General features: G+C 37.5%; 1 protein-coding gene across 3 annotated transcripts in view; it reads right to left on the bottom strand.

Annotated features, from left to right (window-relative positions):
* The window catches only part of DTNBP1 (dystrobrevin binding protein 1), a 125,981-nt gene extending 114,996 nt beyond the window's left edge, over positions 1–10,985 (bottom strand). The window contains exons 1-3 of one of the 3 annotated variants that reach the window (XM_025044944.1): positions 10,787–10,985; positions 2,310–2,363; positions 1,560–1,610 (exon numbers count right to left, since the gene is read on the bottom strand). In XM_025044944.1, coding sequence (XP_024900712.1) covers positions 1,560–1,610; positions 2,310–2,363; positions 10,787–10,842 — 161 coding nt within the window. In that variant the 5' untranslated portion in view covers positions 10,843–10,985. Of the gene's footprint in view, positions 1–1,559; positions 1,611–2,309; positions 2,364–10,786 lie in introns of those variants that run through there. The other 2 variants (XM_006909251.3, XM_025044945.1) reach the window with 2 other exon arrangements.
* Between the last annotated feature and the right edge of the window lie 3,489 nt (positions 10,986–14,474).

The raw sequence follows: 14,474 nt of genomic DNA, 5'->3' as shown, positions 1-14,474 counted from the left end.
ACAAAGCCAAGTAGGAAATTAATATTAAATTAAGCACTTTTAATTTTAGAGAAGAAAAAATTTCTAGATTTAGCAACCATAAAAAGAAACCCAATAAAGAACTGGAAGAGAAAGCAAAATATGGGTGCAGATCATTGTGTCATAATAAATGCAGATAAGGAAAAGAACCATTATCTTCTACTGCACACATCTTAACCACACATCTGTCAGATGACACAATAAGTACAGAACTGCATATAACAGTATACTTAAATTATGTACTTATTTTTCTAACAGCTTTACTGAAGTAATTCACATACCATAAAATTCACCCTCTTAAAGTGTATATATAATTCAGTAGAGTTTTTAGTACATCTACTTCTGTCTCCATGGATTCACCTATTCTGGACATTTCATATAAATGGAATCATACATATGTGGCCTTTTATGTTGGGTTTCTTCCTTTCACTTAGCATATTTATGTTCCGTTCACATTTCAGCATGTATCAGTACTTCATTCTTTTTTTGCGGATGAATAATATTCCACTGAATGAATATATCACACTTTGTTTATCCATTTATCAGTTGATGAATATTTGTGCTGCTTCTACTTTTTGGCTATTCTAAATAATACTGCTTTATGAATAATACTGCTATGCACACTTATGCACAAGTTTTTATGTAGACATAAGTTTTTAATTCTGTTGGTGTGAAATTGCTAGGTCATAAGATAATTCTGTTTAATTTTTTGAGAAACTACCAAACTGTTTTCCACAGTGGTTGCACCATTTTACATTCCCACCAGCATCCTGGATAACATTTGTTATTGTCTATCTTTCTGATTATAGCCATGCTAGTGAGTGTGAAGTGGTATTTCGTTATGGTTTTGATTTGCATTTCCCTGATGACTAATGATGTTGAGCATCTTTTCATGTGCTTACTGGTCATTTCTATATCATCCTTAGGCAAATGTCAGATCCTTTGCCTAATTCTTCATTGGGTTGTCTTTTTATTTTTGAGTTATAAAAGTTCTTTATATACGCTAGAAACGAGTCCCTCATCAGATATACAATTTGCAAATATTTTCTCCCATTCTGTGGACTGTTGTTTCCCTTTCTTGTGTTCTTTGAAGTAAAAAAGTTTTTAATTTATATAAAGTCCAATTAATCTATTTTTTTCCTTTCTTACTTATGCTTTTGATATTATATCTAAGAAAACCATGTGTTTTAATATTAATCTCCATGTCGACAGAAATAAATTGGAGAAAAACTGATATAAAATTAAGAACCAAAGTAAGAAAATTATTGAGGACTCAAAATAGGAATCCATTTTCTTGACACAAAGAAACCAAAAGCATAATAAATACACACAATAAAGTATTGACTAGAAATATGTTGATCAATCTACTCAGTCTGAATGGACTTTGTATTAATCAGTGAAAAGTAAAAGCCCCTCAGAAATAAATAATTCCAATCATATTCAGATAAAATTTAGTTGATTTAAGGTTTCTATCTATAAAATTACAAAATAGTTTTAGACTATAGTTAGAAGGATAACTTTATTTAAATGAAAACATTTACCTGCTAAGTAATTCTAGTCCAGCAGAGTATTTTGGCAAATACGAAACAGTCCTGCCAAAAGAAACTTATTTTATTAAAATTGTTTCTCATTTATGCCAACTTAACAAAAAAATTATATACAAGAATTGTGACACTTTCAATTGTAATGTTTACTATTTTAAATCACTAATGACCATTTAAACTTTTAGAGAAACATACTGCTTTATTTCAGTTAATAACTGTAAAATACTAACAACCATCGCTTTGCCCTATAGATTTTTAGCACATAATAAATACTTTAATGTAATGCTAAATAATAAGCATTTTTTTTAAAAAGCTCATCACCTCTAGGTTGAAAATGAAATTTTATCATATGCTTTACTCTATTAAAAAATGAAAAAATTATACAACACCAGTGTTTTCATATAAAAAAGGTAACGTGGCTAAAGAGGCTTGCTGACAAAGTACTGTCCCATTATTAATTTGCTTCTTAACAAAGCAGGAATTTTACTTTGCTCTTAATATACAAATAAAAATGACTGTGATCAAACAATAGCCATTGTCAGAGTAAAGCAATTACACTTCACCGTGTTTTCAACCATTTTATAATTTTATCAAAAAATTTTCCAGTGTTACAAAACTTACAATTAAGTAATTGTTTGTAGTTAGATGCACTCAACGCATGTAAAACCCATTAATTATACTATCGAGATTACAACCAAGTTGTACAAAATTTAAGTCGTAGTAAATAAAATCTTAGCACAAGCTTACCTTGGTTTGCTTTTTACTTTAGCTTCTCTTGACTTGTCACTTAAAGTCTTCAGCCTATAATCAACAAGTATAAAATATTATATTCTTACAGCTCAAGAGATTTTTTCAACCATAAATTTCACAGCTGTTCACATTTTGGGTCAAATAGGCTAATTTTTTAAGCAATAATTAAGCACCTGTACAGATGACAGCTATTTGTAAAAAACAGATAGTGTTTAGTATGTGTCAGATACCACGAATGAAAAATTTTTAGCAAATATCATATGCAATATAAAGGACAAATATATACTCACCACAAATGGAAAATTTGTAGCAAATATTTTTATATTTTTTCTTGTCCCAAATCCCTTTTTTAAAAACAATTCCTAAATGTGATCAGACTAGAGAAATCTCATTTATCTGGTATCATTAGAAAAAGAAATGGTGCACATAGATAAACTTGACAGGTTTAAAGATATCTAAGCAGCACATTTTATAAAGCAGATACTATGGCAGGCGTTCAAATTCTGACAACAGGATTCCATCTTTCTGGTCAATACTCCTGGTTAAGTACCAGAGGGAACTTCTGATTGAAAGACTATTTTTAACAAACTGGAATGCCAATTTCATACATTATTATTTTTTTTAATTAAAAGATCTATGAGACTGATTTCTCTACAATGTTAAAAAGATTCTGCAATCTCTTTAATACAAAAGTAATGTATGTATCTCCACATGATTCCAGGGAATTATACTTCAAAAGTCTACCCTATCCTAGAGGAACAATATAAATTTCCAAGTTTACCTTGGAAACTAGTAAATCTAGTTAAAGTAGATTAAGTGAAAAGTAGCGAAAGGGACTTTGCTAGCCATGCTCTACCATTTCCACTCCAAAGTTTGACAAAGGCACTCAGTTGTGACATTCCAGGTAGAATTATCCTAGATAGTCATACACGACAATGCACTGTAGTAAAAATGATTTATTATTTTTAGTGATTCGGGACAATTCCATATGGTTGGATGTTATATTGAAAGGGAGCTAAGATCCTCTTTGGACCACCTTATATGACCTTGGAAATCTCTAGATTGGTATTTCAAATATTTATTTCTAAAATAACCTATCAGAAATAAGTCAGACAAAAAAGACAAATACTGCATGATTTCACTTATATGTGGAATTTAAAAAATTCAAAATGAAGAAATAAAAAGAAACAAAGCAGACTCGGAAACAAAGAATAAACTAGTGATTGCCAGAGGGGATTGGGAGTGGGTGAAAAAACTGACGGGGAATACAGTCACTAATAGTGTGATAACTCTGCACAGTGACAGATGATTACTAGACTTAGTGTGGTGAGCACGTCATAAGATATATAAATGTCGAATCACTATGTTGTACATCTGACACTAATAATATTGTATAACAAGTATACTTTAATAAAAATAAAGTAGTGCAAGTCTGTTAGGTAAAAACATAAGAATGTTGGGAGGAAAAAGGTTAAGCAGACTGGCTACTTTGGCAATACAAAATAAAAGGTCTCACTAAATATACCTACACCCGTAATAAAAGAGAGAATAAACCACAAGTCTGGAATATTGCATTTAGAAATGAGAATCATCACTGCCATTGCTATTTCTTTTACTTTTGGTCATATTAAATGCAAATCAATTCCTAAAAACTGAATATTACCATATTAATTTATTAAAGTAATTGAGATTGAATTTCATATCTTTTCTTTATTAGTACTTTCATAAAATGCTTATATTGCGTTATTGTTCAATTTATTGTATAATGTTGACCATTAATCCCAGTCATGTTAACGTTTTATTTATTTATTTTTTTAATGTTAACGTTTTAGACATCTTTAAAAGTGCTGAACTTTGGATTACTATGTAATATTTGCTAGAATTAAATAAAGATTGCTTTAAAAATAAAATTTTAATTTCTCAATTGTAATTTTATTGACTTGGGAGTTCTCCGTAACCCACCCCCTCCAAAAAGAAAAAAATTAGTTGAAATAGAGAAAGAAGGAATATTACAGGGAGCAGAAAATAAAATTGTGGAAAGGGTCAGTGAGAGCTTGTGGCTCCTTAACAACCATTGGCTTTAAAAATTGGTCTTTAACCAAATGTAATATGTGGAACTTATCTGATCTGGATTTGAACAAATTAACTGTAAAAAGACATTTTAAGAACCAGGAAATCTGATTATGAACTGGATAACCGATAATATCAAAGAATTAGTGTTAATTTTGTTAGATGTAATGCTGGCATTGCATTTATGTAATACGTACTTTTTTTAGAGATGTAAACTGATGCATGAGAGATATACAAATCTGAGATTTACTTTATAAAAAAGGGAGAGACAAAGCAAATGTGGCAATAGTTGACAATTGTTGAATATGAACAATAAATGGCATTCAGTGTTATCCTATTTTTGTGTTTGAAACTTTGTAAAAAAAAATTTTTAACAAAAAGTCTTTTATATATTCACCTTTTCTCATCACACCTTTCCCATATAAATCGTCAAAGTGTCAAAATTCAAAACAGAAAGTATAAGAGAAAACAAAGTAGCTAGAAGGAAATGGGAAATAGTCAAGAAAGTTCAGGAGGAAAAAAAGGGTTAAAATGATTCTTATTTTAAGTTGAGAAAAATATAAAGTCAGATATATTTAACAAGTAACAAGAAAAGCAAAAAGGTCCTTTCTGAAATACAACCTCAAAGCCAGAATTCAACTGAAAATAGCTTACCATTTTTATTTTGGGATAAATCTACTTAAGTTTCTCACTGTGATCCTGTGTTGGAAACAATCCACTAATAAAGTCTAGTTAATGTCTCACAATGTCATGGCACACTGAGAAGGAAATACTCATCTAGGTGTAACACCTCAGTTTCCTCAAACATAAAATGGTAGTATTATACTGACCATAATGATTTGCTACAAGAAATAAATAAAATTCCAAATATGACTTTAGCAGCACTCTGTAAACTATAGGGCTAATTCAAATGAAAGGTATAATAAAAAGTATCACCATCAAGAACAGTAAGAAACTAACTTACTGGGCAAAGGTGAAATAATGTAGTTTCCTCAATGCACCAGTTCCTATAAAAGGCTTCTCTACTGTTCCCAATCTTCTTCCTAATACCATATACATCTCACCACAAGGAAGACATCAAGTGCTGCTGTGTGAGTATATTGATATACTTAAGTGAGCCACCTGACAATCATTTTCTACCAAAAGCAACTAATGCACACTTTTGAGTTCAGAGCACTAAACCTCAAATAACATGACTTCAATAATTTATTTTTAGATTGTTCCAAAGGCTTAATCTGACACCAGTACATTTCTTCAAGCTTTGTAGAAAATACTAAAAAGGAGGCATCTTACTAAGAGATGGAAATGATTAGCAAGACAGCTTAGATAAAAAGTTGAAAAAGAAGTAGATAAACAGAATGCTATATGGAGCACTACAATGACTGATGAACACAAAATGTGCTTTCTCCAGCTGATTTCAACTGCATGAGCTGACCTTGATGGCATTCTATTTATTTGCAGCTCAATTTCCTACTCATCTAACCTCATCAGCTTTTATGAAAGGTGAAGATGATTGCTTTAAAACACCACAAAAGATATTAATTAGCATATTTTGTCATTAAGGTTCAATTCCTTTAACCTTGCTCACGTCTCCATTATTCTGACTTTAAATTCTGTTACAACATATCCAATCGATTATATTTTCCCATTAATGTTTATCACATTTTTCTTTTTTTAAAAAAAGATCAGGCAAACACAAAAGCATCAACCACGTTTAAAAATACATATGACCCCCTAAGTTCTGAAGCCTAAGAGATTCACACAAAAGCTGCACAAACTCAGAAAAGAGAGAGGAATTAGACTATATCCTAATTAACCTCAAACACACCGTTTGAGTTCTGACCCATCTCCTGAGTGTTTCTTAAATTTCCAACTGCCTCTCGGATGACAAGCTGTTAAGTTACCTCACAACAAATTCACTGTCGGCCATTCTTAAATTTTTTCATGATAGTAAATGCTATCATTTATCTAAGAATATCCAAAATTAACATCTTTAATTTCTTCACCTTTATCACTTTCTACATCTTACTGTTTACAATTTGACCAGTGCCTGTCACATCATTCCTTCCTTTAAATTTCTACCAGCACTGCCATATCCTCTCACCTGGTCCATAATTATAGCCTCCTAAATAATCTCCCTGTTCTCCATCTCTAGTCCTCCCATCACACTGCCTCCAAAATTATCCTTCCAGAAATCCAGATAGGCTCAGGCTGCTAACCTCCACAAAACCTTTAAAGATTCAACCTAAAAATAAGACAGGCCCATCCTATATAAAGTAGCAACCCAATCCCCTTAAACTGTTTTATTTTTAGTGGCAGTGCTTATGACCTTCTAGAAACTCTGCCTCCTGCCACTAGAATGAATGCAGGGATATTATTTGCTGTCTGGTATGTTTTCTGCTATATCCCTAGCTACTAGAATAGTGCCTATCACAGATAAAGCAGTCAATCAATATTTGATAAATTAATTAACTTAGCAAAGCATTCAAGATCCTCTATTATCAGTCACTAAACTTCCTTTTCAGCTTCATCTCCCATACCTGCTTCCATCTCTAAAATGCCCTTCCCCAAATCTATCACAGTCCCTCTTCATTCATCAAGGATTAGTTTAGAAGCCACCTTCTCTTTGAAGCCTTCTGTAAAGGTAGCTGAATTAATGACTTTTTACACTGGGTTCACATACCACTTCACTTGTATCTTTAACATTCAGTTCCTTCTTCTTTGCTTTACATCACCACCAATCTAGGGCATCCAGGGGGAGAAACCTTTTAGACAACTTTGTAGACTCAGGATATAGCCCAATATAGAGACACTGCTTAGCAAAGACTATGCAAAACTGAGCCATGCGGACTAAAATCTTTTTTAAAAGATAAAATGAAAAAAGCATCTATAAAAAAACAGTTTGAATGTCTAGCCTAGTGTCTGGCACTTGGTAGGAATTCAGCAAATATTTACTAAATCAAGTTGAATACTGAGATACTTTTCTGTTTATTAAAAAGATGAATAGTCCTGGAAGAGAGATGTCAGGCAAAACGTCACCGTTTTACCATAGTGCAAATGAGATTATTAGATCCTCCCTTTTGAGCAGGTTTCCATACTATAGGGAGAAGAGAATGAGCATACCGGGCAAGGGTGGAGGTTGAGGTGCTATGGTGGGGAGATGGTGCAGAGGTGGCGCTGAGGGAGAAACACCCAGTCTTGGTTGCAACTAGTAGTAATAACACGTTTTCTATCTCCATCCACAAGAACCCAGAGCATTACAAACAGGAAATGCCATCAGGTGACAGGCAACTGTAAACCTTCAGTAAATCTAATTTTCAGTTCTCTGAAGGGTTTTGCATGCCTGAATACTTCAATCCTGAAACTTTGGGTTATAACTGCTCAAAAGGTAAAAATCAAAGGCCAGAGTGGACGTGAAGTGTGTGCTTCAGTATATCCAAAAGTTTCCTTCAGAGCGAATGTTCTATGGGAACTCTCCAAAAGGCTCCAAGAGTTCTGAGTTAAATCCAATCAGGACTCAAGTAAGGGAAGAATGAGGCCCAGAGCCAATTCTGTGGCCCTTTGGCCCACTGGCCTCCCATTTACATCAGAAAGAAAGGGACAGAATTTCTAAGTTTATTTTAGTTTTCACATAACTGTTATAAATAAAAATTTATAAAAAAGGCCACAAGTCCATGGGCAACCTATAGTCCCTCACAGGCCATCGGCAATCTCTACACTGCCCTTAACTGATCTTTTTTTTTAGGCGAGGCAACCCTTGGTTGACCTCACAGATTGCAAGGACCTTGTCAGCTTACAATCCCTTATTTTATTTTATTTTTTTACACCTACAGCACCTGGTCTTCCTAGGTAGTCTCCCATCCAAGTACTAATCAGGCCTGACCTTGCTTGGCTTCCTGCCCTTAACTGATCTTAAGTTGCATTCTTCCTAAGTTTGAACGGAAGGTAGAAGAAATTCAGTGTGTTCATCGGACATGCTTTTTAAATCACTACTGTGACATTCCTTTTTGTGACCGATAAAGAATAATCTTATTTTATTTTTATTTAAAAATTTAATTTTCCTACATTTAAGCTCCAGTTATATGAATTTTCAGAAACTGAAAATGAACACTGAGGAGAGGATGGTGCTTTTGGTGACTATAAAGCCACACTAGCCATACTGAAGCAGCTCAGAAAAGCACCAGGCCTTCCTTCTACTTATTGATATCCTGCAGCAACCTGAACACTTGAAGTTTCCAATTATTTGACCTGCTCTAGCTTTTATAGCATCAACACCAAGTGTTCGAAAGGAATGCCAGGTCTAATTTGATAGTTTTAGGAAGCGAGGACCATGTCACTTTCATCTTTGAATCCCCCGGTGTATTCATGCAACATACACTCGTGCTGTGTTCAATCACATCTTTTCTCAACAAGGCAAAATATTTGTGTAAAATAGATTAACCTCAAGCTAAATATTTAATTCACTAAAATAAATTAAGTGGGTTTTTCTTGGTATGAATCACATAGGAATTTGAGGATCTGACAAAAGTGAACATCAGGGTTTAGAGTTTCCAGTCAAGTGGCAGAGAGACATCACTCAGAGTTATTTCTCTGCCAGGTCATGGGCTAACAGTACACAGTGGCAGTCCAGTGGTTTGTCAGCTGAGAGTGACCCCTACAAAGAGAAAGCCAGCAAAAGGCCTAAGTGGAATGAAAGCCCTCTCAGGATGTCTAAATCCCAAACTGACCCCAGTCTATGGTATCTTTGAAGAAGTCAGTTTCCATGGGGTTCTTCTAATCAGATCCCCTCAACCCTCTCCCTAAACTCAAGTTATCCAGCTCTCCCAGGATGGTTTGGGTCTCAGAGCCCACATCCACAGGTAAGTTTAACCTTAAGCAAAGGTCTGCTGCATGAATGGGTTCTGTGGCAACCACATCACCTAGAGAGTTACATTTGTTGATGACTTGATGACTGTTATGTCATCAAGGAATTCTTTTAAGTGATGATAACAGGGGTGTACCAGATGGGTTTATCTATGACAATGTTCATGCTACCAGTAGACCATTCCGGCATCATACCAAAATCTTTCAATAATATACACTCTGAAAGTTAGTATTTGAATTTCAAGGAGAAAAATGCAAATGTGTAAGCACACCATGAATGACTCCTAGAACATCTATAATTAATATTCTTAAGAACACTAAACCATAACTATCAAAAAATGCTATATAAAGTGCCTATTTTCCAGGTTGTTACTACTTAGCACCCCAAAGGCAAATAATACAAACATTTTTGTCCAATAAGATAAAATTTTAGCTAATAATTTTTTCATTAGGAATTTAAAACAGTATTTTTGAGATACTCATATTTAGAGCATTCTCCAAGGAATCTGTGAGCTAAAGATGACAGACAGATCCTTTATAAAGGTGACACCTTTTCTCAATGGAAAAATTAAAATGAATTAAGTATTAACAGTGCTTACTGCATATTTTACGTGGTAATTCATGAATCTTCACAATAACCCTGAGATAAGTACCATCTTTATCCCCGTTGTACAACCGTGGAAACTGAGGCACAGCAATTCGAGTAACTTGGAGCAATGCGTTAGCTCAAGTGGTAGAGAACTTGTGATTCCGGACTTTGCTGCACACTGGAATCCCTGGGGGCGGGAGATCTTTAAAACTCCATCCCCGGTCTGAGTTAATTGGTACTGGCTGCATTGTTAAAGGTGCCCAGGTGATTATAAGCAACATTTGAGAATCGCTAGGTCTTTGCTCTTAACCACTAGGCATTAACAGTATTTCTGTAGTTCTGTTGTTTCTCTTGCCCAAGAGTTTCTTCGAAGAGGCGTGAAACCCGGGCAAACGTAGAGAAAGCAAAAGAGGAAGAGGCGTCAAGCCTTGCCAAGGGCAACGGAGCGAGCTGACCCAGGACGCAGACGGCTCCGCTGTGACCAGGGAAAAGCTGCAGCGCCTGTGACTTTCGGCCTGGGGACGGGGCGGCGGGCCCACCCTAGTTCGGGCCGCAACAGCACAGAGGCCCAAGCCGACAGGTGTCTCGGAGGGGTTCGAGGGCGCCGAGGGGCGCGGGGTCACAGTCTCGCCGGGAGGCGCGCTCCCTCATGTGACTCCCCTCTTCCGCCGGCTGATGCTGCCAGGATGTCCTGCGAATTCCTAGCTCACGCCGCGGCGTTCCCGACCGCCCCTGGCCACCGGGGTGCAAGTCAGAGCCAGCCTGTTGGAACCTAAGTTACTTTGTGCCGCCAAGCCAACGCCGGAAAGTTCGTTACTTTCCTGCGCAGGGCGGGAGGCGCGGGAAAGGAACGTCCCGGGTGCGGGGAGGACAGGGAGGCGGCGTCCCGGGCGGATGCCCAGCTCCTCGGCCCAGCCCCCTGGCTCCCTTTCCGTCCCCACCATATACCCACCCGGAGGTAAAATCCTGCTGCACGCTCAGCAGCCGCTCGCGCAGGGTCTCCAGCATCTCTGCCACAGCGTCTCCTCCCCTCAGGTCACAGACAGCCGCCGCCGCCCTCGGGACCCCGCACTTGCCACTCGCGTACCGTTCACACTCGCAGCCCGCCCCGCCCCGGCTCAGGTTCGGGTCCGGCCCCAGCACCGCAGCCCCTTCCGCGTCCGCCCCCAGTTCGCGCGCTTTCGCCCCGCCCCTCCCTGGCCTGCGCAGCCGCAGTGGGCTGCGCCGGGCTCCGGCCTCGGAAAAGGGGCGGTGCTTCCCTCCCCGCTGAAAATACCGAGGTTTCGCTTCTTCTCACTCTCTCAATCTCGGCCCCCTGGTTTTTCTCTTTAAAATGAAAGTGGTATCGTGAAAGAGAGTTTTAAGTCGAGCGCTCTTTTGAGGGCAACATTGGTTTTTACAGTTTGGAAGAGAGGTGGATAAATTCTTGCAAAGCGTGCACTTTCCTGTAGCAAATTATTTCTTGGCCTCTGGGTCCAAGATCTGACCCCATTAGCGTTGACCTTGGATGAGATAGTTAACCATTTTGAGCCTTGGTTTCTTCATAAAGAAGCAACTGTTTAGACAACCATACTTTCTACTCTCTTCAACCTACCCTATCAGGCTTTTGTGCCCTTCACACCAAACAAGGTTGCCTTGTCGAGTCACCAGTGACTACCATGTTACTCATACTGTTTGCTGCTTACCTGCCCTGATTTTTTTTTTGGTCGACTTCTCAGTAGGTCAGGATGCAGTTCCTTATCTCATTTTTAAGACATGCTACTTTTGCCTTCAAGGACACATCCATTCTTCCTTTGTCTCCACGCTTTCTCCAATTTCAACAGCTGCTCCCAAGGCTTCATTTCCAGCCTCCTACTCTTCTTCACCTATGTGCTCTGTCTAGGTTATTCTGTCAATTATCATGCTATAAATTCTATCAAGGCACTGATGATGCCCAAATCTCTATCTTCAGCCCTGCCCTCCCTCCCCTCCTTCATTTCAGGCCAGTTCTTTACCCAGCATGTAATTAATTGGCATCTATCTCAAACCCAACATACCCGAAATTGAAAATTTGACTACATACTCACCTCCTAAACTGCTCATTCCCCGACCTATTCCATTTCAGTAAACGATATCCCCATCCACCAAGTTACTCAAGCCACCTGAAATCACCCCTGATTCCTTCCTTACCTCGTCCTTCTTATTAATTCATCAAGTCCAATCAACTTTCTTTCTAAAGTAGTGCTGGAACCGGTTCCCCTTTATCTTCACAACAAAATTTGAACCCTTCCTGATACTCTGTCCAAAGCAAGTACTACTCACTTATTGGTCCTTGACATTTAAGTCATATCAATCCTTTGTGTGCGTTTGTTCCTTGCCAATTCCAGGTTCATTTCCACCTTGAGTACTTGTCACAAGCTTTTCTCCAAACTGTCACATGGCCGGTTCTTTCATTGCATTCAGGTCTGAGCTTAAGTATCATCTCCTTAGGTTTTCCCTGACCATTCACATTACCCACCCAATCACTTGCTATCACACATCCTGTTTCCCAACTTAGTACACATTACTATCTGATAATTTATTGAATCATTTAATTTTTTAGGCTGTTTATTTATTTACACATTTATTTTAAAACCAAGGTTGGGTCTAGGGTGAGGCATCCACCTCAGGTTTAAAATTTAAGGGGGAGCCAAAAGGCTCAGTAATCAAGATGAATAATACTTTAATGCAATATCCAAAATTTTTGAAATTAGTGGGGAAAAATCTGTGATGAATAAAATATCACAATTTTAAATAAAGACAGAATTTGATAGGGCTGGAATTGGATGAGGTGAGGAAGAGGGGCTGCACAGTACGCTAATGTAAACTGCCCAGTCTACTGAGATTTAACTCTCTTTTACTTAGTTCTGTGTCCCTGGCACATAAAACAGTGAATGGTACATAGTAGAAACTTAATGAATATTGATTATTTTGTTCTGTAATTAAATAAGATACAGTACTCAGCTTATGGTTAGGGACAACAACTCTTCTCCACTCTTGATGTTTTATTCCATGTGGAGGAGGCCTCTCCATTAACTAGTCTAACACTCTAGGTCTTTCCTGGTAGAGAAGAGGTGACTTAATTAGCCAGCTGGGAATAATGAGCCTGAACCCACACTCTTTTCATGTCCTTGGGTGCAGACTTCCAACAAAGAGTGTTCATTCTGCTCTATAAAGACAGGCTGCCAGCGGGGGAGCCTGGGATGACCCAGTGCTTTCTGTGAGTTGGTGGGCATGTCTTAACCTAAGTTTCAATAAGAAGAGTTCTGTTTGTTCATGAATAAAAGCCATGTGTTTCATCACGCTTACCAGAAATTAGAGTGATGATTTAACCATTTTATGTTGATGGTATCGTCTTATTTCTAAGTTGACTTAGACAAGTAAAAGAGAGGGGCACTGTTTATTGAGCCTTCCTCTACCTCCCAGAAACAATTTGGTACAAAGTAAGTGATCAAATGATCAAATCTATAGTGACAGATATCTCAGGTATTGGAAAAATAGGAAGCTTTTTTTTTTTTTTACTTTATTCAATTAAATAATCTCCTCTCATATATTTACAATGTACCAAATTTCATAGATTCCAACAAATCATAGATTGCACCAAATCAGAGCAAAAAGACCTCCTGTCACTAAAAAATAGCTTTACTTGTTGTGGGTCTTTTTGTAGGGGTGCCTACACAGTAAAGGGAGGAAACTTGGGAACTGGCTGAGACAGCCAGGCCTCCTGTAACTGGAAGGCTCTGGTTGCTGTTTAGGAAACAACAAATGCTTTAGTGTTCTAAGCAGCTCTAGTAGTTGCCATTTCAGGGAAAGAAAAAAAAAATCCCTTCTTCCCTCTCCTGGTGACTCTTCCAGTCCCGTTTATCTCTCTTTCTCTGACTCCCTCTACTTTCACTTTTCATTCATTTTAATCTCTGCTGTACCATATGACATTGTGGCTTCAGCTTAATACCTCCCCTTTCCATGTCTCTTGGTTTCCACCATTGCTACCAACTGTGACCCAACCTAGTGACCAGAAGAAAGCTCTAAATGTTTTTGCGAATCCCTCTTTAAACAGAGAATGCCTCAGATAAGCAAAACTAGAAGGGATTTATGAGAGACTATTTCTTAGACTTATACAAGGGAGAAAAAAAGCCTACAATAGCTAAATTAGAGACGATGTGCTCAGTGTGTATCTGGTAATGATTTTGCTTGTGTCACTTCAATTCATAGGTTTATATACAGTAAATAGTAAGTTTTCAAGTAGTGCTTTTATGATTTGCTGGGAATTTCAGCAAGGGGAGGGGGGAAAGAAAGTGATTCTCCTGTACAATAATGCTAGGCTCCTCTACTTTAGTGTATTGTCTCTATACACAGAAGTGGAAGTTAACAGATGTATTCATTATCTTAATAAATCATTCTCTATGCCAATGAAAATCTTGTAGGGTATGTTGAATGGTCTGTTCTTCTGTTATCAGAGTTCTGTTCCTGAAGCGAGTTTAATTACTGTGCTGTGCAATCCTAATTAGCCACAACTCACTACCTGGTGGTGCCTAATGAGGGAACACAGTATTGAGAGAGAATGAGCTAGTCAATGAAGGACTTTTCTTGAATCCTCGACTCTTCTAAATAGTGGGAACATC

Source organism: Pteropus alecto, unplaced genomic scaffold (assembly GCF_000325575.1).
Source record: "Pteropus alecto unplaced genomic scaffold, ASM32557v1 scaffold121, whole genome shotgun sequence".
NCBI classification, from domain to species: domain Eukaryota; kingdom Metazoa; phylum Chordata; class Mammalia; order Chiroptera; family Pteropodidae; genus Pteropus; species Pteropus alecto.
The sequence above is the reverse complement of the archived record's forward strand: the minus strand, read 5'-3'. Positions and strand labels throughout refer to the sequence as shown.